This window comes from Carcharhinus amblyrhynchos, chromosome 35, assembly GCF_965287045.1.
Source record: "Carcharhinus amblyrhynchos chromosome 35, sCarAmb.v2.hapA, whole genome shotgun sequence".
Lineage (NCBI taxonomy): Eukaryota > Metazoa > Chordata > Chondrichthyes > Carcharhiniformes > Carcharhinidae > Carcharhinus > Carcharhinus amblyrhynchos.
This window is the reverse complement of record NC_137358.1, coordinates 15763452-15789358: the sequence shown is the minus strand read 5'-3', so window position 1 is coordinate 15789358 and position 25907 is coordinate 15763452. Positions and strand designations below refer to the sequence as shown.

Sequence of the window (25907 nt, the reverse complement as noted above, 5' to 3'; positions counted from 1 at the left end):
TGTGGTGACTAGGGGATTTTCACAGTAACTTCATTGTAGTGTTAATGTAAGCCTTACTTGTGACACTAATAAATAAGCTTAAACTTAATAACAGTCTGAAAAACATGCTGGTTAGGTGCATTGGCCACGCTAAATTCTCCCTCAGTGTACCCGAACAGGCGCTGGATTGTGGCAATTTTCACAATAACTTCACAGCGGCGCAGTGGTTCGCTGCGCCAGGGACCAGGGTTCGATTCCCAGCTTGGATCACGGTCTATGCGGAGCCTGCACATTCTCCCCGTGTCCGTGTGGGTTTTCTCCCGTTTCTTGCGACACTAATAAATCATCTTAAAACTTTAAAGACGGATTTCCCAACTCAAAGCATGGATTTCATCAAATTAACCCAACAAACTGGGATAACCTCTTTTGAACTTTTCTTCAAAAGTCCCAGCTGGTATTTTCAGATAATATACCCCCCCATTCCAAAAAAAAACATCAATTATTAAACCTTGGCTCTTGTTTCACCTGGTTGTCATCGCGACCGTCCTCTTTTCGATGGAGATGAAAGGCTTTGAAGCAATTCTGGCACCTGCCCCTGTCAAAAATATTCGCTTCGAACTTCAAGCAAGCCACGGTGCTAACAGGAGGCAGCATTATTCCTGAGTACTCACTGGGTGCCATAGGCAGGAGTCCAAGTTGCTTTCACTGTTTTAAACAAAAAAAGGAAGAAAAAAAACAGTCGTACTTTTTCTCTGCAGCTTCTCAGTTTTGGTCATTTCACTCCTCCAGCCAAAACAGCCCAGAGAGAAAACTCCCTGCAAGTTGCCCAACTATCAGCGCAAGATTGCAATTCTGCATCATGAGTCTCTGTTGTATTCCTGGAAACATTCCCTGCATTGGATCACATTGTTTTTTTGGCCAGGGAAGAAGACTTACTTGCACAGAAATCCCCAAATGCAACTTATTCCCAAGGCATGTTTTATCCCCCACCTTGTCAAAGTGGGGATTTCAGCCAGCTGTTCACTCACCCCTCTCCCCCCTGAGGTTACCAGCTTGCCCCGGCAGGCTGCATTTTTTGGATCAAGTGGTCCCTGCTTCCCCTACCCCGTCCCCAGCTCTCGGGGGTTTCCTGCTCTGCGCCTCCAAACTTTAGCCAGCTGCCCGTCCCCAGCTCCCTGGTACCTGGCGGTGCGGCTCCATCAGCCGCTGTCAATCACAGCCCGCTGGCCCGCGATTGCAGCGCCGCGCTGCCCCGGCGCCCTCTGCATTGGCCGCCCGAGCTGTCAATTACACACTGCAGGGCGCTCCCCACCTCATCCATCAGCCACGAAGCACTCTGCTGCTGAACCCTAGGTGCGCTGGAGCCTCGGCTTGTACAGACGTTATATCTCTACAAGTGCTGAAAGAGAGGCCATTCGGTCCACCCAGTCTGACTCTTACCCATTTCTACCCCATGGATTTACCCCTAACTTACACATCCCAAGGGCAGCACTGTGTTAGCACTGCTGTAAGAAGTCTCACAGCACCAGATTAAAGTCCAACAGGTTTATTGGGTAGCTTGTAATCAAAACTCCCCACTCACCTGACGAAGGGGAAAAGCCCCAAAAGCTAGTGGCTTTTGCTACCAAATAAACCCTGTTAGGCTTTAACCTGGAGTTGTGAGACTTCTTACTGTGTTTACCTCAGTCCAACCCCAGCATCTCCACATCATTAGCACTGTTGCCTCAGCACCTGGGATGTGGGTTCGATTCCCAGCTTGGGTCACTATCTATGCGGAGTCCACACATTCTCCCTGTGTCTGCGTGGGTTTCCTCCAAAAAACATGCTGGTTAGGTGCATTGACTATGCTAAATTCTCCCTCAATGTACTGGAGTATGGCAACTAGGGGATTTTCACAGTAACTTCATTGCAGTATTAATGTAAACCTGCTTGTCACTAGGTGATGGCCTGGTGGTATTATGGCTAGACTATTAATCCAGAAACTCAGCTAATCTTCTGGGGACCCGGGTTCAAATCCAGACGGTGGAATTTGAATTCAATGCAAAAAAAATCTGGAATTAAGAATCTACCGATGGCTGTGAAACCATTGTCTTAAAAACCCAGCTAATGTCCTTTAGGGAAGGAAGTCTGCCATCCTTACCCAGTCTGGCCTACGTGTGATTCCAGAGCCACAGCAATGTGGTTGACTCTCAACTGCCCTCCAAGGGCAGGCAGCTAGGGATGGGCAAAAATTGTTGACCAGCCAGTGACACATGTCCCCTGAATGAATAAAAACTAATAAATAAACTTTAAAAGGCCATTCAGCCCATCAACTCTTGACAAAATATCTTATCCAGGCCCTCTGCTCCACCCTTTCCCTGTAACCCCACACATTTACCATTGCCAATCTGCGTAACCTACACACCTTTTGAACTGAAGAATCTCAAAACATTGGCTCTATTTCTGTTTGCACGGATGCTGCTGGAACTGCTGGGATTTTCCAGCATTTTCTATCTTTATTTCAGAATTCCAGCATCCACAGTATTCTGCTTGTATTATTAATGTCCTGGAAACTGCTACAAGACACTCTGCAGAAACAAAAATCACTGGGGTATATAACAATAAATACTGGAATTGTCTCAAGCCTAGGAGGCTGAGGGGCGATCTTATAGAGGTTTATAAAATAATGAGGCACAGATCAGCTAGATAGTCAATATCTTTTCCCCAACGGTAATGAGTCTAAAACTAGAGGGCATAGGTTTAAGGTGAGAGGGGTGAGATACAAAAGTATCCAGAGGGGCAATTTTTTCACAGAGGGTGGTGAGTGTCTGGAACAAGTTGCCAGAGGTAGTAGTAGAGGTGGGTACAATTTTGTCTTTTAAAAAGCTTTTAGACCGTTACATGGGTAAGATAGATAGAGGGATAAGGGCCAAACGCGGGCAATTAGGACAAGCTTAGGGGTTTTAAAAAAAGGTGCAGCATGGACAAGTTGGGCCAAAGGGCCTGTTTCCATGCAGTCAACCAGAGTTAGGAACTTCAAGAGGGAGCAAAACAGAAAACAATAAGGACTTTGCCACTTACTCCATAGGTGATATTCCCACTGCCTAGATTTCTTTTATTGCAGCTTAATTTTAAAAAAATCTTATCTGGTAAGCATCAAATTTTCTCTTAATGAGCCATTCACCATGACACCAGATTGAAGTCCAGCAGCAAGTGACCCTGAAATATAGCCTGAAACAACAGGAAAACTCTTCCATTGTTTCTTGCACTTGTTCCCTGGAGTTATTTTGATTTGATTTGTTATTGTCATGTATTAACATACAGTGAAAAGTATTGTTTCTTGTGTGCTGTAGACAAAGCATACCATTCATAGAGAAGGAAACTAGAGTGTACAGAATGTAGTGTTACAGTCATAGCTACGGTGTAGAGAAAGATCAACTTAATGCAAGGTAGATCGATTCAAAAGTCTGATGACAGCAGGGAAGAAGCTGTTCTTGAGTTGGTTGGTACATGACCTCAGATCTTTGTACCTTTTTCCCAAGGGAAGAAGGTGGAAGAGTATGTCTGGGGTGCATGGGGTCCTTAATTATGTTGGCTGCTTTGCCGAGGCAGCAGGAAATGTAGACAGAGTCAATGGATGGGAGGTTGGTTTGAGTGATGGATTGGGTTACATTCACGATGTTTTGTAGTTTCTTGCGGTCTTGGGAAGGGCAGGAACCATACCAAACTCTGATACAACCAGAAAGAATGCTTTCTATGGTGCATCTGTAAAAGCTGGTGAGAGTTGTAGTTGACATGCCAAATTTCCTTAGACTTCTGAGAAAGTAGAGGCATTGGTAGGCTTTCTTAACTATAGTGTCCGCTTGGAGGGACCAGGACAGGTATGGCATTTGTACTTTGCAACATCGATCAGGAGGAGTATTTCAGCGAGAAGATGAAGTTACAACTTCCTTAACCAGTGTGTTCGTTCTATAATGAAAACCAAAGTGCTGGAAATACTTAGCAAGTTTGGCAGCATCTGTGAAGAGGGAATATGGATATGACTCTTCTTCAGAATAAGTCATATTTAACTCAAAATGTTTATTCTGTCCCACAAACAGCAGCAAGATCATTTTTTTCTCTACATTCTTCCACTTATTGCCCATCCCAAATTGCCATTGAGTTGAATAGTTTGCTGGTCTATCCCAGAGGACAGTTAGGATTCACTGCATTGCTGAGTCTGGAATCACATGGAGGCCAGATGAAGAGGGCAGGTTTCGTGTACCTGATCTAATCATTACAGTCACCATTCTTGAAACTGGGTTTATAATTCCAGATTTATTCATCGAGTTTGAAGTCAACCAGCTGCTATGGTGGGATTGGAACTCATCACCTCAGAGCATTAGCCTGAATCTCCGGACTACAAGTCCAGAGACTTTATCACTACGCCACCATCTCCCCATAGGTAAGACACAGCAGCAGAGAAAGGCAATTTGGCCCATCTACTCTGCTAGGCCATTCAACAAGACAATGACTTATCTGCGATAATCCTCAACTCCGCTTTCCCACCTTATCCCCAGAACCCTTGACTCTCTTACTGATTGAAAATCTATCTACCTGAGCCTTGAACAGGCTTAATGACCCAGCCTCTGCGGAAAATAATTCCAGATTCATGCCCTCGAAGAAAACAGTTCTCCTCATCTGTCTTAAATGGATGACCTGTTACTCTGAGATTATGCCCTCTGGTCCTAGACTCTCCCACAAGGGGAAACAACCTCTCAGCATCTACCTGTCAAGCCTCCTGAGCATTCAACATGATCAATAAGCTCACCTCTCATTCTTCTAAACTCCAGTGAGTACAGGCCCAACTTACTCAACCTCTTCTCATAAGAAAATCCTTCCATACTTGGGATCTAGTAACTTCCGCTGGACTGCCTCCAATGCCAGTATATCTTTCCTTACTTAAGGGGACCGAAATTGTTCACAGTATTCCAGGTGTGGTCTAACTTATTTTTACATTCCATTCCTATTGGAATTAAAGCCAACACTCCATTTGCCTTCCCAATTGCCTGCTGAACTTGCATGCTAGCTTTTTGTGATTTATGCACAAGGACCTTCAAATCCCTCTGTGCGGCAGGTTTTCATTATTTAAATAATACTCAGCTCGTTTATTCTTCCTACTGAAGTGTATAACTTCACACTTTCCTACATTATAATCCATCTGCCAAGTTTTTGCCCACTCACTTAACCTGTGTACATCCCTACGTAACACCACCATCCTCACCGTTTGCCTTCCCATCTATTTTTGCATCATCCACAAACTTGGCAATAGCACATTCACTTCCCTTGACTAAGTAATTTATATTATAAATAATTGTGGCTGCAGCACTGATCCCTGTGGCATTCCACTAGCTACAGGTTGCTATCCTGAGAATGCCCTTTTGTTCCAACTGTCTTCTATCCTCTATCCACGACCACTAAATTATGTTGTTTGAAGCAGAAATATTGGTAAGACAAACTCTCCTACAAATAGTGCCATGGTATCTTTTATCTCAACAGTACCTGAAAGGGAAGATGGGGCCTTGTTTAATGCTTCAACCAAGAGGGAACATCTTTAACAGTGCAGCACTGGAATGTATCTGGATGAAATGCTCATGCCTCTTGAGTGGGAGGGGAGACCAACGAACAAAGAAATTTACAGCACAGTAACATGCCCTTCGGCCCTTCAAGCCTGCACTGACCACGCTGCCCAACTGAACTAAAACCCCCTGCTCTTCGGGGACCATATCTCTCTATTCCCATCCTATTCATGTATTTGTCCAGATGCCCCTTAAAAGTCACTATCATATCTGCTTTCACTACCTCCCCCGGCAGCGAGTTCCAGGAACCCACCACCCTCTGCGTAAAAAAAACTCGCCTCGTACATCTCATGTGAACCTTGCCCCTAGCACTTTAAACCTATGCCCCTTGGTAATTGACTCTTCCACCCCAGGAAAAAGCTTCTGACATCCACTCAGTCCATGCCCCTCACAATTTTGTAGACTTCTATTAGTTCGCCCCTCAACCTCCAAACCAAGAGAGAACAAACCAAGTTTCTCCAACCTCTCCTCATAGCTAATGCCCACCATACCAGGCAACATCCTGATAAATCTTATCTGTACCCTCTTCAAAGCCTCCACTGCCTTCTGGTAGTGTGGCAACTAGAATTGAACACTATATTCCAAGTGGAGATTCTATAAAGCTGCCACATGACAATTTTTAAACTTAATGCCCTGGCCGATGAAGGCAAGCATGCCATATGCCTTCTTGACTATCTTCTCCACCTGCGTTGTCACTTTCAATGACCTGTGTACCTGTAAACCCAGATCCCTCTGCCTTTCACTCTTAAGGGTTCTGCCATTTACTGTCTATCTATTAGGCCTTCCAAAATGCATTACCTCATATTTGTCCGGATTAAACACCATCCGTCATCTCTCTGCCCAAGACTCCAACCGATCTATATCTTGCTGTATCCTCTGATGGTCCTCATCGCTATCTGCAAGTCCACCAACCTTCGTGCCATCTGCAAACTTACTAACCAAACCAGTTACATTTTCCAATTAAAAAAAATGACAACAACCCACACCAATTCTAGCAGTTAAGACTTGGGTATATATTTAACTTTGTGAACCTTGAGGGGGTTGGTTAGCTTCATTGGCTAGATGGCTAGTTCTTGATGAAGAGCAATGCCAATAGCATGGGTTCAATTCATATGCCAGCTCAGGTTATAAAGGCCCCGCCTTCTCAGCCTTGTCCTTTGCCTGAGGTGTGCTGATCCTCAGATTAAATCACCACACAGGGCAGCATGGTGGCACAGTCGTTAGCATTACTGTCTCACAGCCTAGGGCTCAGATTCAATTCGGTGGGTGACTGTCTGGCTGGAGTCTGCATGTACCCACCCCGTGTTTAGGTGGGTTTCCTCCAGGTGCTCCAGTTTCCTCCCTTAGTCCTAAAGACTTGTTGGTTCGGTGTATTAGCCATGCTAAATTCCCCCTCAGTGTACCCAATGGATGTCAGAGTGAGACGACTAGGAGATTTTCACAGTGACTTCATTGCAGTGTTAATGTAAGTCTACTTGTGACACTACACCAGTCAGCTCTTGCCCTCAAAGGGACTATGGCGACTTTAGCCTTGAGAATCAGATATAGCTTAGTGAAAAACTGGGTGACGATCGCGGGAAAAAAATCCATTGTGAAACATATGACTTTCTTCATCCCAAAAGAAGTTCAAATAGTCACACAAAAAGGTAGGGATTTAATGGATGGATATCACGCTGGTATAGCGTGTGTGTGATTCCATATAGCGTTGTGGGGCGGCACAGTGGCAAGCACTGCTGCCTCAAAGCACCAGGGACCCGGGTTCGATTCCGGCTTGGGTGACTGTCTGTGTTGAATCTGCACGTTCTCCCCGTGTCTGTGTGGGTTTCCTCTGGGTGCTCCAGTTTCCACCCACAGTCCTAAAGGGGTGATGGTTAGGTGAATTGACCAGGCTAAATTCTCTTTCAGTGTACCCGAACAGGCACTGGAGTGTGGCGACTAGGGAATTTTCACAATAACTTAATTGCAGTGTTAATGTAAGCCTTACTTGTGACTAATAAATAAACTTGAACTTTAGAGCAAGCAACTACATTTACATGTAGTTTTCTATTAATGAGGAACAATAAGTAGTAATCATGGCAAGTCTCTCAGCAGATTAGGATTAGTAAGAGAATTACTTTGCAAAACTCTATTTTCAAGACACTTGTGTTTTTTATTGCAGCTAATCACCAGAGAATCAATGTCTTACTGCTGTTCAGTTGTTCAGCTCCAAAGTTCTGCTAGCTGCCGTGGAGATATCAGCAGTAGCGGATGTGAGGCACGCACTACAAGATGCGACGGTCATAAAGAAGAAGCTGGTTTAATTTCTGTCAGGGCAATAAACGTGTTTACAAAGTGCAGGAAGGAAGTTTGCCAATAGCTAGAAATAATGGAAAGGACAGATCAGGGCAAGGCAAGCAATACAGCTTGCATGATGCACAGCCGGCTAAGGATGTATATACAAAAGTCTCCAGTCTAAAACAAGAATGACAGAATTGCCATGTCAATACAATAACAGATTCCTAGATTCTGGTTCAGTTCTTGCCTTTAAAAGTGGCTGGATTAATACACGTGTAGAGGAGGAAATTAAAAGTTAGAAATATCATGACTAGTACTGCTGAGGATTTCAGAAGGACTTTGGGAAAATAAGTGAGAGATTACAGGCAGCAGGAAGATTAAGGCAGTGCTCACATCAGAACATCAATAATTTGGGGCAGGTAAGGCCAGGTGGGACAAATGGCCTTTCTCACTTGACTTTGTTTTTGCGCAAAGATTCAAGAGGTGCCCAAGGGCCTGTAAGAGGCACATGAATTGTGGCAACAGATCTCACACATCCTGCACAACTCAGACAGGGTGGAAAATGAAGAGTGCTGCAACGCACTGAAGAATTCTGGAGGCTGGAGAACAATCAAGCTTAGCAAGACATCAGATGCCACCGTCCCATCTTGGAAGCAAAAGGCCCGAAACAAACAATCTCTCAGGGCAGCCCAGCATTACTAAACAGTCCCAGTGTCTTCATAAAGGAGTTAGTGTGACTTAAGCACCTTCCTCTTGAAAGGGGTGATCTGGTGATATCTGAGCATGGCATATCACAATCAAATCCCATCAACATTGCATCCCTGTTTGTAAAGAGGTCTAGGATTATTGGTCATCCGGTTCCGCCAGTGATATTACAAGGGGCCACATTACTGAGAGGATAGTAAAGACCAGGCGTTCTGTGATTCACAACTCCCCTTCTTGTTTTCCTGTCCTTTTCCTTCTCTGTGATTTTGTTGTCTTGCCTTGCAGGGGTTTTTTGACCTGGTCGTGAGAACCTTTCCACTTCTTTCCCTTACGTTTCTTCATACTTGATGAGTGCAGGGCAGATGTCAGCGAAGAGATTCTGGAAAACAAGAGGGACAGAAGTTTCAGAGTTTGCGATTTTAATTTATTTATTAGTGTCACAAGTAGGCTTACATTAACACTGCAATGAAGTTACTGTGAAAATTCCCTAATTGCTACACCCCGGCGACTGTTCAAGTACACTGAGGGAGAATTTAGCACGGCCAATGCGCCTAACCAGCACATTTTCGGGCTGTGGGAGGAAACCAGAGCACCCGGACGAAACCCACACAGACTCCAAATATGCAGACTCCACACAGACCCAAAGCCAGAACTGAAACCAGGTCCCTGGTGCTGTTAGGCAGCAGTGTTAACCATTGTGCCAACATGCCAAGTTTTTCCCAAAGTTGCACTATCTCAGACATGTTGGCAAAAGAGATGGCAAATAGCAGCTAGAAAGTTAGAGACAATATTTGCCCAAGCTACCCCCTTCCTTCCTGTTCTGGCTGTGGTCTGATGGAAGAGGATTGGGAACAAGTTGCTTGCCTGTCCATTCAGTGGAACGGCATGTCACTTGGGAGCAACCTAAAATGGAGACCAAGAGTACATTGGAAGCAGATTTAATAATTAAAAACTGGAAAATGTATTGAACCTTTAGGTATGTTGTCGGTAGAGATTTACTTTCCTGTTTTCCATCTCAGACACTGGTCAGCAGCAATGGGACAATTTTGACCACCGTGCCAATGATGGTTGGACCTGACAAGGTTCCCATCAAGCAGATTGTTGGGAATGGAAAAGCCCTGACAGAAGGGCTGAAGGAGGATGAGAAGAGAACATCACAAAATATCACTGAAAAGCACTATCGATCATCCATCAATAAGATCATAGAGCTCAAGTACCTTGTGATACGAGATTATGAAAGGTACGGACAGGGTGTGCAGGGAGCTGCTAGTTCCCTTGGCTGACGGGTCAATTACTAGGGGATATCTTTTTAGGGTAAGGAGCAGGAGATTCAGAGAGGATTTCATTCAGAGGGTAGTGGGACCTGCCTGTGATGGTAGTGGAGGCCAGAAACCATACAATCTTATTTGGATGAGCATTTGAAACATCAGGACATTGAAGGATCTGGGACAAGTGTTGGAAAATGGGATTAGCGCATCTTCAGTGTTGGATATTGTTGGTGCAAACTCGATGGGCAGAATTATTCTACCCTGTATGAATCTATGACAGAATAGAATCGTAGAATCCCAACAGTGCAGAAGGGGCCATTCAGCCCACACCGCACTGACAACAATCCCACCCAGACCCCATCCTCTTAACCCCACATACTACCCTGCTAAACCCCCTGACATTAAGGGACAATTTAGCACGGCCAATCCACCTAACCCACATATCTTTGGAGTGTGGAAAGAAACTGGAGCACCTGAAGGAAACCCTTGCAGACACAGGAAGAATGTGCAGTCTCCGCACAGTGACCCGAGGCTAACCACCGTGCCACCATGGAATTACAGATCTTCTGCGCAGAAACCTTGAAAGGTGAAGCAAGGAGAATAAAAGTAAAAAATGCCAGACACACTCAGCTGATCAGGCAGCATTTGGAGAGTGAGGCATCAGGTTGTCAGGACTCGATGAGTAGTTGCAGTATTTCCACTTTTTACTTCAGATTTTCAGCATTCACAGTATTTGAAATCAGGACGAAATATTTTAAACGATTATTAAGCCATTAACAGTTCATAAGGGTAAGGAGCAGGGGCGTTCAGGATCATGATGAAGTAAATGGGGAGAAACGGTTTCCATTGGCAGGACAGGCGGTGACCTGAAGACACAGATTTAAGATGACTAGCAGCAGAACCAGAGGTAATGTTAGAAAACATTTTTTTTTTACATAGCGAGAGATTAAGATTTGGAGGAACTGTCTGAGAGAATGTGGTAGCAGCAGCAGGTTCAATCATGGCTTTCAAAAGGAAATTGGAGAAACATCAAAAAATCTGCAGGTTTATGGGGAAAGGGAGGTGCAATGGGACAAGGTAAATTGTTCTTGCAGGGAGCCACCATTTTCTTAATGGGCCAAAAGGCCTCCTTTGTGCTGTAGTCAGCTCCAACAATCTAACAAGTAGATACATTTCTCCTAAATTCTCTCCGTGATCATTTTAAATTGATGGCCCTTCATCACTGATTTTCCCAAATGGAGTAAACCATTTCTCCCTACTCACAGTCACCATTCCCTTACTAATAGTGGGTTGCAGTGGAACTTGTCTCTCAACAGATTAAAAACCTCCCATCCCTTCACAGCATCCCAGCTATCCCTGCCTCTGAGCCACAAGTTCCAGGTTATAGAGTCCCATTCCAGGGCTTGGTACCCAAGGAAGGTCCATTCATAACATGGCTAGACAGGTTGACTATCAACTTGTGAATCCTTCCAATTCACAGCAATGGCAGGCGGTAAGAGTGGGAGATTCCTGGCCAGCCATGTGACTGTTGGAGCTTCTACCATCACCACCCATAGCTCCAGACTACAAAATACATGGAAAGGTTTGTGTTACCGCAGGAACTCAGACTCCCCGAGTGACCTGTTAACTACCACCACCAGAAATATAAGCATTTTTCATTGATTTGCTAACCTGAAATGCTGCTCTGAATTACTTATTCACCTTTATCCCTAGCTCCTCTACTCTGCTAGCCATTCAATTTAGGAGATTTTTCTATTTTCCTGACTGAAGTTAATTTACGTCTAATAATGTTCATTTCATGAATCCCTACAGTGCAGACGGCCATTTGGCCCATTGAGCCAGCACTGACAATAATCCTACCCAGGCCCTATCCCCCTAACCATACGTTTTCACTCTACCAATCTCCCTGACACTAAGGAGCAATTCAGCATGGCCAATCCACCTAACCCACACATCTTTGGGGTACATCTTTGGGGTAAGGGAGGAAACCCATGCAGACCCGAGGAGAACATGCAAACTCCATGCTGCCCCATTTGCCACTTAACTGCCCAGTCTGCATGTTTCCAAGTACAATACAAGTGTGACACGGTGGGACAGTGGTTAGCACTGCTGCCTCATGGCGCCAGGGACCCAGGTTCAATTCCTAGTTTGGATCTCTGTCTGTGTGGAGTTTGCACATTCTCACTGTGTCTGCATGGGTTTCATTTGGGTGCTCCGGTTTCCTCCCACAGTCTAAAGATGTGCAGATTAGATGAATTGGCCATGCTAAATTGTCCCGTAGTGTCAGGGGGACTAGTGGTCAGTGCAGACTCGATGGGCCAAGTGGCCTCCTTCTGCACTGTAAGGGTTCTGTGATTCTAAGTCTTCTTATACAATGCTGCATTTTTCCTCAATGTTAGCAACACCCACCTCCATCGTCATTCACTTCAGATCATTTGTGGAGAACCAACTTTTCTTCTACAGGGTTTTAGTTACTTTTATCAATTGATGGTTTGAGTTATAAGGAGAGGCTGGATAGACTGGGACTTTTCTCTCTGCAGCATAGAAGGCTGAGGAGTGATCTTATAGAAGTCTACAAAATAACAAGGGGCACAGATCAGCTAGATAGTCAACATCTTTTCCCAAAGGTAGAGGAGTCTAAAACTAGAGGGCATAGGTTTAAGGTGAGATGGGAGAGATACAAAAGGATCCAGAGGGGCAATTTTTTCACTCAGAGGTTGGTGAGTGCCTGGAACAAGCTGCCAGAGGTAGCAGTAGAGGCGGGTACAATTTTTGTTTTGAAAAAGCGCTTAGACAGTTACATGGGGAAGATGGGCATAGAGGGCCAAACGCAGGCAATTGGGACTAGCTTAGGGGTTAATAAAAAGAACGGCATGGACAAGTTGGGCTGAAGGGCCTGCTTCCATGCTGTGAACCTCTATGACTCTAATTGCTCCTTATCCTCCACTGGGACAACTATGTTCACGCTTCTATCAACACTTATGGGGGACATATGATCTATTTAATAATTCTCTCATATCTTGATGCTCTATAATTAGACTCCCTCCTCTTCCCAAAGTGATTCACCCTTTTTCATTTGGTTATTAAAGCGCCAAATTTTATATTTTTAAAAGTCTTTTTCTGATAGTTTGCCATTCTAATCAGCTTACTCACTGACCAATGAAACTCTCTATAATTCCCACCTTTATAAGCCTCATTTTAACATGTGCTTCTCCCTTTGAAATCTCAATTATCTGAATCTTTTTCTATCTCAACAGAGAGGAACTTATTGATTTTGCACGTTGATATTTTAATTTTTATTCGTTCATGGGATGTGGGCATCGCAGTCTCGGTCAGCATTTGTTGCTTATCCCTGAGGGCATTTAAGAGTCAACCACATTTGCTGTGGCTCTGGAGTCACACATAGGCCAGACCAGGTAAGGACGGCAGATTTCTTTCCCTAAATAACATGAGTGAACCAGATGGGTGTTTTTACAACAATCAATAATGGTTTCATGGTGATCATTAGACTTTTAATGCCAGATTTTTATTGAATTCAAATTTCACCATCTGCCACGGTGGGATTTGAACCCGGGCCCCCAGAGCTTTACCCAGGGTCTCTGGATTTCTAGTCCAGTGATAATACCACTACACATAGCCTCCCCAAATATTTTTGATATTTGGAGATTTGCCTTTGCTGCCTTTCCTGATGAGCTTATTTGGGTTAGAATGCTTCTAATCTTGCTGAACTTTGCGTTTTTCCATTTCCCTTTACCAAAGTATCTTCTGAATGTGTTAAAAGGTTTACTGCCTAGTCACAGTGTCAAATGTTTTACCCTACCTTGCAGACATTATGGGTTCAGCAGCTTTCCTTGGTACTGGGTTTTCCTTTTTCACAGACACATCATCATTCTTCGTCATCGCCTGCTCTTCCTCGTTGTCTTCTGGCTTCAAAAACAAAAAAAAAATCCTATTTGATGACACAAGGACAAAAATCGCACTTGCAGCCACCAACTCTAACCCTGTTACTGGAAGCAGCAAGAGTTGAATTGTAATCTCCAACACCCAGTGTAAAGACTCCAATTTTGTGCTCTCAGAAGGGCACGGAAGGAAACTGCTTTTGAGGTCAACACTATTTCAGAAAAGAATTGAGCCATGATGAAGTACAGTAACATTAGGAGACATAGGTCAGTCAACCAGAAGCTTGATCAAACTGAGGAACTGAGGTAGTGAGGAGCGTCTTAAAGAGGAAAGGTAATCCCTGAGCTCTGGAATCCAGTACCTACATCTTCGCTGTGTTTCTACCGTACCCTGCACTTTTAAGATGCTTGCTAAAATCTTCCTTTTTTTTGATCACCTGCCTTATTATCTCCATATTTAGCTTGGAACCAGATTTTCAGTGTTAAATGTTGTTTGATAATGCTCTTATAAAGTCATTGCACCATATCAATGCATTTCTTGATATAAGAACTCTGTTTTTAGAACAAAGTTCTGACTGTATATTCAATTGTACTGACTTTTTACATTCATTCATGGGACATGGGTGTCGCTGGCTAGTCAGCATTTATTGCTCATTCCTAATTGCCCTTTAACTGAGTGGCCTGCTAGGCCAATTCAGGGGGCAGTTGAGAGTCAACCATATTGCTGTGGCTCTGGAGTCACATGTAGACCAGACCGGGTAAGGATGGCAGATTTCCTTCCCTAAAAAACATTAGTGAACGAGATGGGTTTTTCCAACAAGCAACAATGGTTTCACGGCCATCAATAGATTCTTAGGGGACGATTCTCCCAAAAAAAGTTCTAAGTGCTGAATTTGTGGGGAAAATGGTGTAAATCATGATTGTTTTTTTCAGTGTGAGTTCACACTTGAATCTCCCACACCCTGTGCACCAGAGATCACAATCGTGGATATCATTAAACGCTTTGGGGTGGGGCCTTTCCATCGTCCCCACTCTACTTTCAACTGTTCCAACTATAATTTCAATTCTCCATTCAGAACACTGCCCCTTCAAATCTGAAAAATAATAAGCCTGTGCTTATTCAGAAGTAGCAGCAGGGTTTTTAGATATAATACAGGGAAATGCAATGACTAATTTGTGCACAATAGTATCCCACAAAACATAATGAGATAAACGAATAATCGATTTCAGTGATATAGGTTGAGAGGTAAGTGCTGATGGCCAGGACACTGGGGAGAAGTCATGCCCTCTTCTTCAAACTAGTGCCTTGGGAATTTTTTGTAAATCCATCTGAAAGAGACAACAGTAGTGCCTTGGTTCTGACATCTGAAAAGACAGCACACACAGTGCTTCCTTGTACTGCACTGAAGCTTAATGTTTAAAAGAGTTAAGTCTTTGTCTCCAGTGGATCTCCAGTAAATAAGATAGTACTCTGGTCCTATCATAGGCAGTAATGTGCCCAGAGCAACTACAGTTTTTTTTGAATTGGGAGCTGCAACTTCCCTTCAGTGGTGAATAAGAGCCATGCATTCAGACCAGCTAAAGACCAAGGTTTCACTCTAAGTTGGATTAAAAAGCTTCCTCGGCATTATTTTGAACAAGAGAGCATGAGTTCTCCCCAGTGTCCTGGCCACCAGCACTCAAACCAATATCACAGAAATCAATTATTCATTGACCACATTGCTTTGTGTGCACAAATTGGTCATTGTGTTTTGCTAATATTGCGACACTGCAGAAGGGAGTGCCCGGCATGTTGGAATGTCAAGATGTTCAACACTATCTAGGACAAAACAGCCTGTTTGATTAGTATCCCTTCCACAAACACAAATGGGAGAAGGAATATAAGGTTAGATGATACATTTAGATGAGGGAAGATGGGAAGAGGCTCGAATGGAGTATAAACACCCGCTAGGCCAAACGGTTTAGGTTTCTGTGCCGTAATTTTTTTTTTTATTCAAGCGTGGAACATGGACCAGCATTTATTGCCCATCCCTAGTTGCCCTTGAGAAGGCAGTGGTGAGCTGCCTTCTTGAAACACTGCAGTCCACATGCTGTGTGTTGACACACAATGCCATTAGGGAGGGAATTCCAGGATTTTGACCCAGCAACTCAAAGGAACAGTGATATATTTCCAAATCAGGATGGTGAGTGGTCTGGAGGGGAACCTCCAGGTGGTGGTGTTCCCCTGCTTCTGCTGCCCTTGTCCTTCTAGATGGAAGTGGTCTGGGTTTAGAAGGTGCTGTTTAAGGATAGAATCCCTACAGTGAAGAAGGAGGCCTTTTGGCCCATCAGCTCTGCACTAACAATCCCACCCAGGCCCCATTCCAGTAACCCTACATATATACCCTGTTAATCCCTCTAACCTACACATTCCAGGGCACTAAGGGGCAATTTAGCATGACCAATGCACCTAACCTGCAAATCTTTGGACTGTGGGAGGAAACTGGAGCACCCACACAGACAGGGAAAACATGCAAGCTCCACCCAGTGACCCAAGGCAGGAATCGAACCTAGGTCCCTGGAGCTGCGAGGCAGCAGTGCTAACCACTGTGCCGCCCATGCTGGAGATCTTTGATGAATGGCTGCAGTGTATCTTGTAGAGAGTACATACTGCTGCTACTGTGCATTGGTGGAGGGACTGGATGTTTGTGTATGGAGTGCCAATCAACCGGGGTGCTTTGTCCTGGAAGGTATCAAGCTTCTTGAATGTTACTGGAGCTGCACCCACCCACGCAAGTGGGGAGTATTCCATCACACTCTTGACTTGTGCCTTGTCGATGGTAGACAGGCCTGGGAGACAGGAGGTGAGTTATTTGCCGCAGTATTCCTAGCTTCTGAACTGCTCTTGTAGCCATTGTGTTTACATGGCGAGTCCAGTTGAGTGTCTGGTCAATGGTAACACCAAGGATGTCAACAGTGAGGGGTTTAGTGATGGTTACACCATTGAGTGTCAAGGAGCAGTGATTAGAGTGTCTCTTATTGGTGATGCTCATTGCCTGGCATTTGTGTGGCACAAATGTCACCTGCCACTTGTCAGCTCAAGCCTGGATATTGTCCAGATCTTGTTGAACTTGAACACGGACTGCTCCTGTATCCGAGGAGCCGCTAATGGTGAACATTGTTGCAGTCATGGGCGAACATTCCAAGTTCTGATCTTGTATCCTCTGTACAAGGGTCAATCTTTCAACTTCAATCATTTACTCACCTGGTTCACACCAAGATTGAATAAATTGGCAGCGGTCAAATCTAAGTTGCTGACTGTTGTCACAGTAACGGTGTGGTTTGGATGGTTGTACTGAATAGATTCCATCTTGGATGTTGCCAGTTGATCTAACTCATCAGCTTCCTCTGTAAGTAAACAGGAAACAATGCAGTCAGCCTGAAGCGTTCAGACCCCTAACCAGGGGCGACCATGTATCAATCAAATTCAAGATATGCAGCTTAGAGGCACAAAAGTACTTAACTAGCTTTGAGAATCCTACGGTCATGAAAAGGGATGACAATGGCAATAACTTAAATTTACTTTGAGCCTTCAACATGGTGAAATGACTCAAAATGCTTCACAGTAGTGCAACCAGACACAATTTGAAACTGCGCCAAAAGCCAGTGACAAGCTGTTGGTTTTCATAGAACCCTACAGTGTAGAAGGCGGCCATTCGGCCCATCAAATCTGCACTGCCAACAGTCCCACCCAGGTCCTACCCCCATAACCCCACACACTTATACTTTGCTAATCCCCCTGACAGTAAGGGGTATTGCCAATCAACCTAACCCACACATCTTTGGACCGAGGGGGGAAACCGCAAGAAATGGTAGCAGCACAATAGCACAGTGGTTAGCACTGTTGCTTCATAGCTCCAGGGACCTGGGTTCGATTCCTGGCTTGGGTCACTGTCTGTGTGGAGTTTGCATATTCTCCTCATGTTTGTGTGGGTTTTCTCCGGGTGCTCCGGTTTCCCCCAAAGTCCAAAGATGTGCAGGTTAGGTTGACTGGCCGTGCTAAAGTTGCCCCTTCGTTTCCTGAGATGCATAGGTTAGAGAGATTAGCAGGTAAATATGTAGGGATAAGGGAGTAGGGCCTAGGTGGGATTGTGGTCAGTACAGACTCGATGGGTTGAATGGCCTCTTTTTGCACTGTAGTGTTTCTACGATTCTATGAAACCCACACACACATGGGGAGAACATGCTGACTCCACACAGACAGTGACCCGAGCCAGGAATCGAACCCGGCTCCCTGGAGCTGTGAGGCAGCAGTGCTAACAATTGTGCCACCCATTATACTGGAAGGCAAGCAGAGCCTGTAGAACCACATGCCCATCAAGGCTCATGAGAAAAGTGCAGAAACTTTGAGGAGATTTCAGCCTCATTGCTCCAGTCTGATCCAAGCTTGGGGGTGAGCCATAATGGTCAGACTACAGCAAGTGGATGTGGAAGTCCATCACTGTGGCTAAAGGGTTGATGACACAGAGTTTTAACCCAAAACCTGAGGAAGAATTGTCTGTCGACTGTGAAACTGAACAAGAAATGAAAAGCTTAACCTTGCAGCCAGCTCAATCACACTAGATGATAAAAAGTTACCTAAAGCTTCTTGTCTTTCCTTGAACATCTTCACGTATTCTTTATGTCTCTGCAAGTCAGTAAAGAGTACAGGTTAGGAAATATTGTATTGTGCGCCCCCAATTTTCAGGATTCTGCCACTGGAGGTCATGCCTTGAGTTCCCAAGGCAGCAAGCTCTGGAACACCTTCCTCCATTACAATAACTTGTCCCTGTTGCTATCCTTGGTAAATGGGCCTAGATGTGGGGGAGGCCACAGGGTCATAAAGTTAGTCCTTCATAAACTTCTTTACCCACAGCGTGGCTAGAACATGACTAGAGGGGGCAGCACGGTGGCACAGTAGTTAGCACTGCGGCTCACAACACCAGAGACCCGAGTTCAATTCCCAGCTTGGGTCACCACCTGCGGAATTTGCACATTCCCCCCATGTCCATGTAGGTTTCCTCCAGGTGTTCCAGTTTCCTAACCCACAATCCGAAAGGCATACTCGTTAGGTGCATTGAGCATGCTAAATTCTCCCTCAGTGTACCTGCACAGGTGCCGGATTGTGGCGACTCAGGGATTTTCATAGTAAGTTCATTGCAGTGTTAATGTAAGCCTATTTGTGAAACTAATAAATAAACTTTAAACTATAAAAGCCTTAAGAACATGGAGCTCACTACTACTACAAGGAGTTGAAGCAACGAGCATAGATGCATTCAAGGGGAAGCAAGATAAACATAAAGGAGAAAGGAAAGAGAGGGTAGATGATGGGAGGGAGGAGACTCACCTGGAGCCTGTTTTTGTACTGTTAATTCTACGTATGACTTAGAATCATAGAAACCCTACAGTACAGAAAGAGGCCATTTGGCCCAACAAGTCTGCACTGACCACAATCCCACACAGGCCCTATCCCCATATCCCTACACATTTACCCACTAATCTCTGTAACCTACGCATCTCAGGACACCAAGAGCAATTTTTAGCATGGCCAATCAACCTAACCCATACGTCTTTGGACTGCAGGAAGACACCGGAGCACCCGGAGGAAACCCACGCAGGCACGAGGAGAACATGCAAACTCCATACGACAGTGACCCAAGCCGGGAATTGAACCCAGGTCCCTGGAGCTGTGAAGCAGCAGTGCTAACCACTGTGCTACCATGCCACGGTGCTACTTCTCCGCTTATCTCTCTTCAAGGCACTCTTTAAAACCTATCTCTTCGACCAAACTGTTGGCCAGCTGGCCTAATACAGCTGTGAGTGATTCCGTTGGAATAATTACTGCTGTCAAACACCTCATGACGTTTTACTGGGTTAGAAGGTACTAGTTCATATTGCAGAACTACATACCTTTGTAATGAATATCAAAAAGGTACAAGAATGGCTAGCTCAGTGCACTAGGGTGACAGTGGAAGGCCTACCAGGAATATTCCAATTAAAATCCTAGTCTGGGCTTAATTACCTGGGGGCAGGACACACAACAAGTCAACTCAATACCCCTAAGTTAGGAAGGGGAAATAAATCAGCTGTAGTCACTGCTCCCAATGTCTTTTCAATGACCCCTAATGGCAAATGCCTGTATGTAGATGCTGACTAGAGGCAGGATTGGCTAGGATCACCCCTGCAGTCAAGTAGTTCACTGACCCTCAATCACAACAAACAATGGTCACTGAAAAAAGGCTCATCTTCAGGCAAAATGGGGAGAAAAGTGGACAAAAGCTTAAATGTTATTAAATTTTGTTGATGATAAAGACGTCTTCACACAAAGACAGGAGCTGATGAGCTGCAGCAGGCCTTCACTTCCTTGTTCACATAGGAATTCTCAACATGCAACTCCGGACTGAGTGTATGGAGGCTGTAGATTGGATTACAACAACAATGGGGTGGCACAGTGATTGGTGTTGCTGCCGCACAGCGCCAGGGACTCAGGTTCAATTCCAGCCTTGGGTCACTGTCTGTGCAGAGTCTGTGCGTTCTCCCCATGTCTGCGTGGGTTTTCTCCAAGTGCTCCAGTTTCCTCCTAGTCCAATGATGTGCAGGTTAGGTGTATTGACCATGCTAAATTCTCCCTCAGTGTACCCGAACAGGCACCAGATGGTGGGGGCTAGGGGATTTTCACAGTAACTTCATTACAGTGTTAATGTAAGCCTACTTGTGACTAATAAATAAACTAACTAATGAAGCTCGATATACTCTGAGGCTAATCTGTTGTTTTTGTCCCTTCATTAGTACCGCTTTAGTCTTACACCATCATCTCTGTGGCCCTGTCCCCCAGCCCATCACAGATCTTCCCTTTTGGTATCCTCCCATCCCCATTCTTCTTCCTCGACTTTGTTAAAACTCTTAAGCTCTCGCAGTTCTACATTACAATAGTGATTACACTTCCCTTGGTGTACAGTGTGATAGGGAGGCCCAAGGTCATGCAGCAAAAGGCCATGGAGTTTTTGTAGGTTACCATTTGTCATGTTTTTAATTGTGACACACAAAAATACACTGGCATCTTCTATACAAATGCAACATTTGCTCATGAAATTGCTGCGTCTGTTAACGTCTGCTTAGTGAATGGGCAGCACGGTGGCAGAGTTGCCTCACAGCTCCAGGGACCCAGGTTCAATTCCGGCCTCGGGTGACTGTGTGGAGTCAGCACGTTTGCCTCGTGTGTGCATCGGTTTCCTCCGGGTGCTCTAGTTTCTGCCCACATTCCAAAAATGTGCGGGTTAGGTGGATTGGCCATGCTAAATTGCCCCTTAGTGTCAGGAGGATTATCAAGATAAATATGTGGGGTTATGGGGATAGGGCCTGGGTGGGATTGTTGTCGGTGCCAGTTCAATGGGATGGGCCAACTGGTCTCCTTCTATGATTCTTCTATAAAAATGAAAATGTTTTTTCCGATGAAGAGAGGTCATCAGCCTGATTCCGAATATTTTCAGTATTTTCTCCTCTTCTTCCCAAACTCCAGCTCTCTGTATTTTCTTGGTATGTATGGTGTCCACATGGGTGTACCTTCCGAGTGGGGATGAGCAAGTGGTCGACCTGGATGCCCTCTCCCAACCCCGAAACAAAGCCCAAATGTACCAAGCAGGACTCACCATGCCTTTGGTCAAAAAGTAAAGTAAAACGTTTATTTATTAGTCACAAGGCTTACATTAACACTGCAATGAAGTTACTGTGAAATTCCCCTAGTCACCACACTCAGGCACTTGTTTGGGTCAATGCATCCTAACCAGCACATCTTTTGGACTGAGAGAGGAAACCGGAGCACCCGGAGGAAACCCACACAGACACAAGGAGTACGTGCAGCCTCTGCACAGATAGTGACCCAAGCTGGGAATTGAACCTGGGTCCCTGGCGCTGTGAGGCAGCAGTGCTAACCACTGTGCCGTTCACCCTGTTCTGCTACAGTGCAGATGCCCTCTCACTGAACTTGGTCAGCGGCAGTTGCTCTACCAACAACAACAAAATGGGCACAAAAACATCTGCTGGCAGCAACAGCACAATTGTGTTGCCAATAGTTCACACCAGAGACACTCCTTATAAACCTATTACACATCACATCCTACCCTAAGGGTCCTATCCAAATGAATTATTCATGTGCATTAAATATGTATTGTCTACATTCTAAAGATGATTCCCCTTTAATGTTTGCTCCATTCATTTCCTTCATTATGCAGTCACTGAGTAGATGTGGCATCATTTATATTCTCAGGCAGCCTTCATTAAAAATTAAGTTTTATAAACTTAAATTCTATCCCATCTTTGTCACAGCAAAGAGTCATCACTTCCAAAATGACATGCAGCATCAACGTGACACGGTTTATTTTTAATTCCCATGGCTGTCGAGTATGCTTTATCAGCAGCCCCTTGGCATCGAGGGTGATTTGCTTCCACTCTGGTTCGATGGGTTCTGAGATGACTGCAAAGTCCAAGGTGCAATCTGCAGACTGCCATGACACCATAATATACAAGAGCAAAGTTAGGCCATTAGGCCCATCAGATCCTCTCCGCCATTGGATGATGGCTGATACGTTTCTCAACCCCATTCTCCCACCTTTTCCCATAATCTTTGGTCCCCTTACCAATCAACGACCTATCTACCTCTGTCTTAAATGCACCAGATGACTTGGCCTCCACACCTTTCTATGGCAGTGAATGCCACATATTTACCTCCTCAGCACTGAAGAAATTCCTCAACTCAGTTCTAACTTGATTAGCAACGCTTAACCATCTCCTTTCCTCTTTTTATATATAAATATTTACCCCCCTGGAGCTGAAGAAATTCCTCCTCAACTCAGTTCTAAGTTGATTAACAACGCTTAACCACCTCCTTTCCCCTTTTGCCCGTTCTTCTGGAACATTGTATACACTGGAATGTTGAGCACCCAGTTCTGATCACCTTGCAACCACGTTTCTGTAATATCTAACACATCACACTCATGTGTTGCAATCTGTGCTATCAACTCATCTATCTTGTTGCAAGTACTTAGTGCATTTAAATAAAGCACATTTAGCTGTAATTAAATCCTACAGTGCAGGAGGCCATTCAGCCCATCCCACAATCCCACACAGGCCTTATCCTCATAACCCCATGCATTTAACCCAGCTAATTCCCCTGACACTAAGGGGCAATTTAGTATGACCAATTCACCTTGGACTGTGGGAGGAAACCCACACTGACACAGACAGAATATGCAAACTCCACACACAGTCACCCAAGACCAGAATCGAATCTGGGTCCCTGGTATTGTGAGGCAGCAGTGCTCACCATTGTGCTACCATGCCCCCTAGTGCTCCCGCTACACATGTGGCTTGCGCTGCTTGAAGGGGCAGGTAGATGGATCATTTGGAGGTTTGTCCGATATCTTGAAGTCTCTCGTTCCGAATGAAACTTTTCCGTTCTGGTCAGTCACAAGCCAGAGACTCCCATGAATCGGCGCAGCTCTTTAACGTCTTTGGGGACACTTTGAGAACACCCCTAAAGCTGTCTTCCTGGGCCTCTCCTGCCGCAAGTAGTTTAGAGTAGAGCAGTTGTTTCGGAGAGTCTGGTGTCAGGCATCTGAACGACAGCAGAGCTGGTTTTCAGTGATTAGCGTCTCGATGTTGGGCAAGTTGCTTTGGGTGGGAACATTGGTGTTGAATCTGTAATTTCTAATGGAAGAACAATCTACCTCTTTGGAGCAAGTTTTTGCCCATCTACCCAACAATAGTTTTGTGTGTTATCAAAGTTTCCTTCTCTGAAATATCTTGGGAGGTTTTAATATTCTAAAGTATAAATATAAGGGCAGCACAGTGGCTAGCACCACTGTTTCACAGCACCAGGGATCCAGCTTCAATTCCTGACTTGGGTCACTGTCTGTGTGGAGTTTGCACGTTCCCCCCATGTCTGTGTGAGTTTCCTCCAGGTGCTCCAGTTTCCTCTCTCAGTCCGAAAGATGTGCTGGTTAGGTGCATTGGCCAAGCTAAATTCTCCCTCAATGTACCCGAACAGGTGCTGGAGTTCGCAACTAGGGAATTTTTATAGTAAAATCATTGCAGTGTTAATATAAGCCTACTTGTGCCTAATAAATAAATAAAAATTGATTTTTTTCCCCCTCTTTCAGAGCAATCCTCCTTGCCAAACAGAACAGTTTCAAACACTATTCTCACCTCATCTTTCACACGCTTTTGCTCTGCCTTCAGCTTGGCTTTAATTTCTTCCAAAGCCTTTTTCCTCCTCTCCACCTTGCGCTTGTGAAAACCTGTCAGAAACTCCCTTCAAAAGAAGCGAACAGAAAAGAACATATCTTGATTTTTAAGAGTCTGCACCACGTTTTCATATAAAATCATGGAGTGATGCAGTTCACACTTTCATTCGGCCCATCAATGCTGTGCATCAAACTCTATCACCATTACCTTCCATTCCTTTCTCCATCACATCTTGATCTAGTTTCCCCGTCAGTTAATCTACGCACTCACTCCTTATAATAAACCAGTTCTTGCTGATCTTCAGAAAGGAAATTTCTCATAAATGTTCCTCATTCAGTCTCTCTAAATTCTCTCTCCAATATCAACTGCCGCTCATTTCAGACAGAGGATGAAGTCAAGGGCTATGAAAAAAGCGGCTGCTCCATCAAGTAGTCCTGGTGGATGAGGTCAGTCTCACTGAATCGCACCTGAGCTCCAGTCACAGCACCCAAATTCCACCATCCCCATTCCATAACATCCCTAGCCCCTTCTCCATCATCTCCCCCCATCATGAACCCCTGCCCTCCCAGGAACCTCTCCCCCATCACCCCACCCTCTCCTCCATCACCACCTCCCCCATCACCCTCCTCCCTCTCCACCTCGCCATTACACCCCCTCCCCATCATCCTTGCTCCTAATCACCCACCTCCCCATCAGGCCTTTCCCCATCACACCCCCTCCCTCCCCATCACACCCCCTCCCCATCATCCTTGCTCCTGATACACCCCCCCTCCCCCATCACCCACCCACCCCTCCCTCCCTCCCCATCACACACCCACCCCTCCACCCCTCCCTCCCTCCCCATCACACCAACTCTCACCCTGTATCCCCTCACCTCCACTATTCCCCCCCCCCCCCCGGGGTTATTAAAGCTCGCACTGGGATCTCTCTCACCTCCGCTGCTCCTCACTGAAGACCAGGACCCCGCGGCCGGAGCCTCCCCCCCGGGCCCCGCGCTGTTTCCTCTTCATGTTTCTCCCCGCGCGTTGCTGGGTGCGACTCCCTCATCCGTCCGGGCTTCGCATGGAGCCGCACAAAGGTTCCGCCTCCCCACCTGCCCCAGGACACAGTCACTGAGAGTCACTCGCTGGCAGAGGGCCACTGAGAATCACTCACTGGCTGAGAGTCACTCATTAATAGAGAGTCACTCACTGGCAGAGGGTCACTCACTGAGAGTCACTCACTGGCAGAGGGTCACTCACTGAGAGTCACTCGCTGGCAGAGGGTCACTCACTGAGAGTCACTCGCTGGCAGAGGGTCACTCACTGAGAGTCACTCGCTGGCTGAGAGTCACTCATTAATAGAGAGTCACTCACTGGCAGAGGGTCACTGACTCACTCACTGGCTGAGAGTCACACACTGGCAGAGGGCCACTGAGAATCACTCACTGGCTGAGAGTTACTCATTAATAGAGGGTCACTCACTGGCTGAGGATCACTCACAGTGTCACTGACTGAGGGTCACTCACTGAGAGCCCCCAATGGCTGAGGGGCTCTCACTGAAAGTGAGTGACTCAGAGTGACCCTCTGCCAGAGGGTCACTCACTGAGAGTCACTCTCTGGCAGAGGGTCACTCACTCGCTGAGGATCTCTCACTGGGGGTCACTCACTGGCAGAGGATCACTCTGACAGTCACTGAATGGCTGAGGGTCACTCATGAGTCACTCATTGGCTGAGGGTCATTCACTGGCAGTGGGTCACTGTGGCTGAGGGTCTCTCACTGGGGGTCACTCACTGGCTGAGATCTCGGGCTAAAGGTTTGTGACTGGCAGAGGATCACTCAATAGCTGAGGGTGACCGGCTGAGAGTCACTCACTGTCAGATGGTCACTACCTGGCTGAGGGCCACTCACTGAGGGTCACTCTGTCTGAGGGCCACTCACAGGGG

General features: G+C 45.6%; 2 protein-coding genes across 2 annotated transcripts in view; both read right to left on the bottom strand.

Moving 5' to 3' along the window:
* Positions 1-1154, bottom strand: part of LOC145361538 (uncharacterized) — a 99240-nt gene extending 98086 nt beyond the window's left edge. Inside the window, exons 1-2 of the mRNA XM_080217360.1 lie at positions 1084-1154; positions 505-684 (exon numbers count right to left, since the gene is read on the bottom strand). Of these exons, the coding sequence (XP_080073486.1) occupies positions 505-660 (156 nt within the window). The 5' untranslated portion in view covers positions 661-684; positions 1084-1154. The remainder of the gene's footprint in view (positions 1-504; positions 685-1083) is intronic.
* A 6437-nt stretch (positions 1155-7591) lies between these two features.
* nol12 (nucleolar protein 12) lies at positions 7592-25030 on the bottom strand. Its single transcript, XM_080217441.1, has 6 exons — positions 24916-25030; positions 23944-24049; positions 18340-18388; positions 16967-17109; positions 13644-13750; positions 7592-8934 (listed from the first exon to the last, which is right to left on the bottom strand). Exons 1-6 carry the CDS (start codon positions 24990-24992, stop codon positions 8775-8777), a joined length of 642 nt encoding a protein of 213 aa, XP_080073567.1. The 5' UTR covers positions 24993-25030; the 3' UTR covers positions 7592-8774.
* Between the last annotated feature and the right edge of the window lie 877 nt (positions 25031-25907).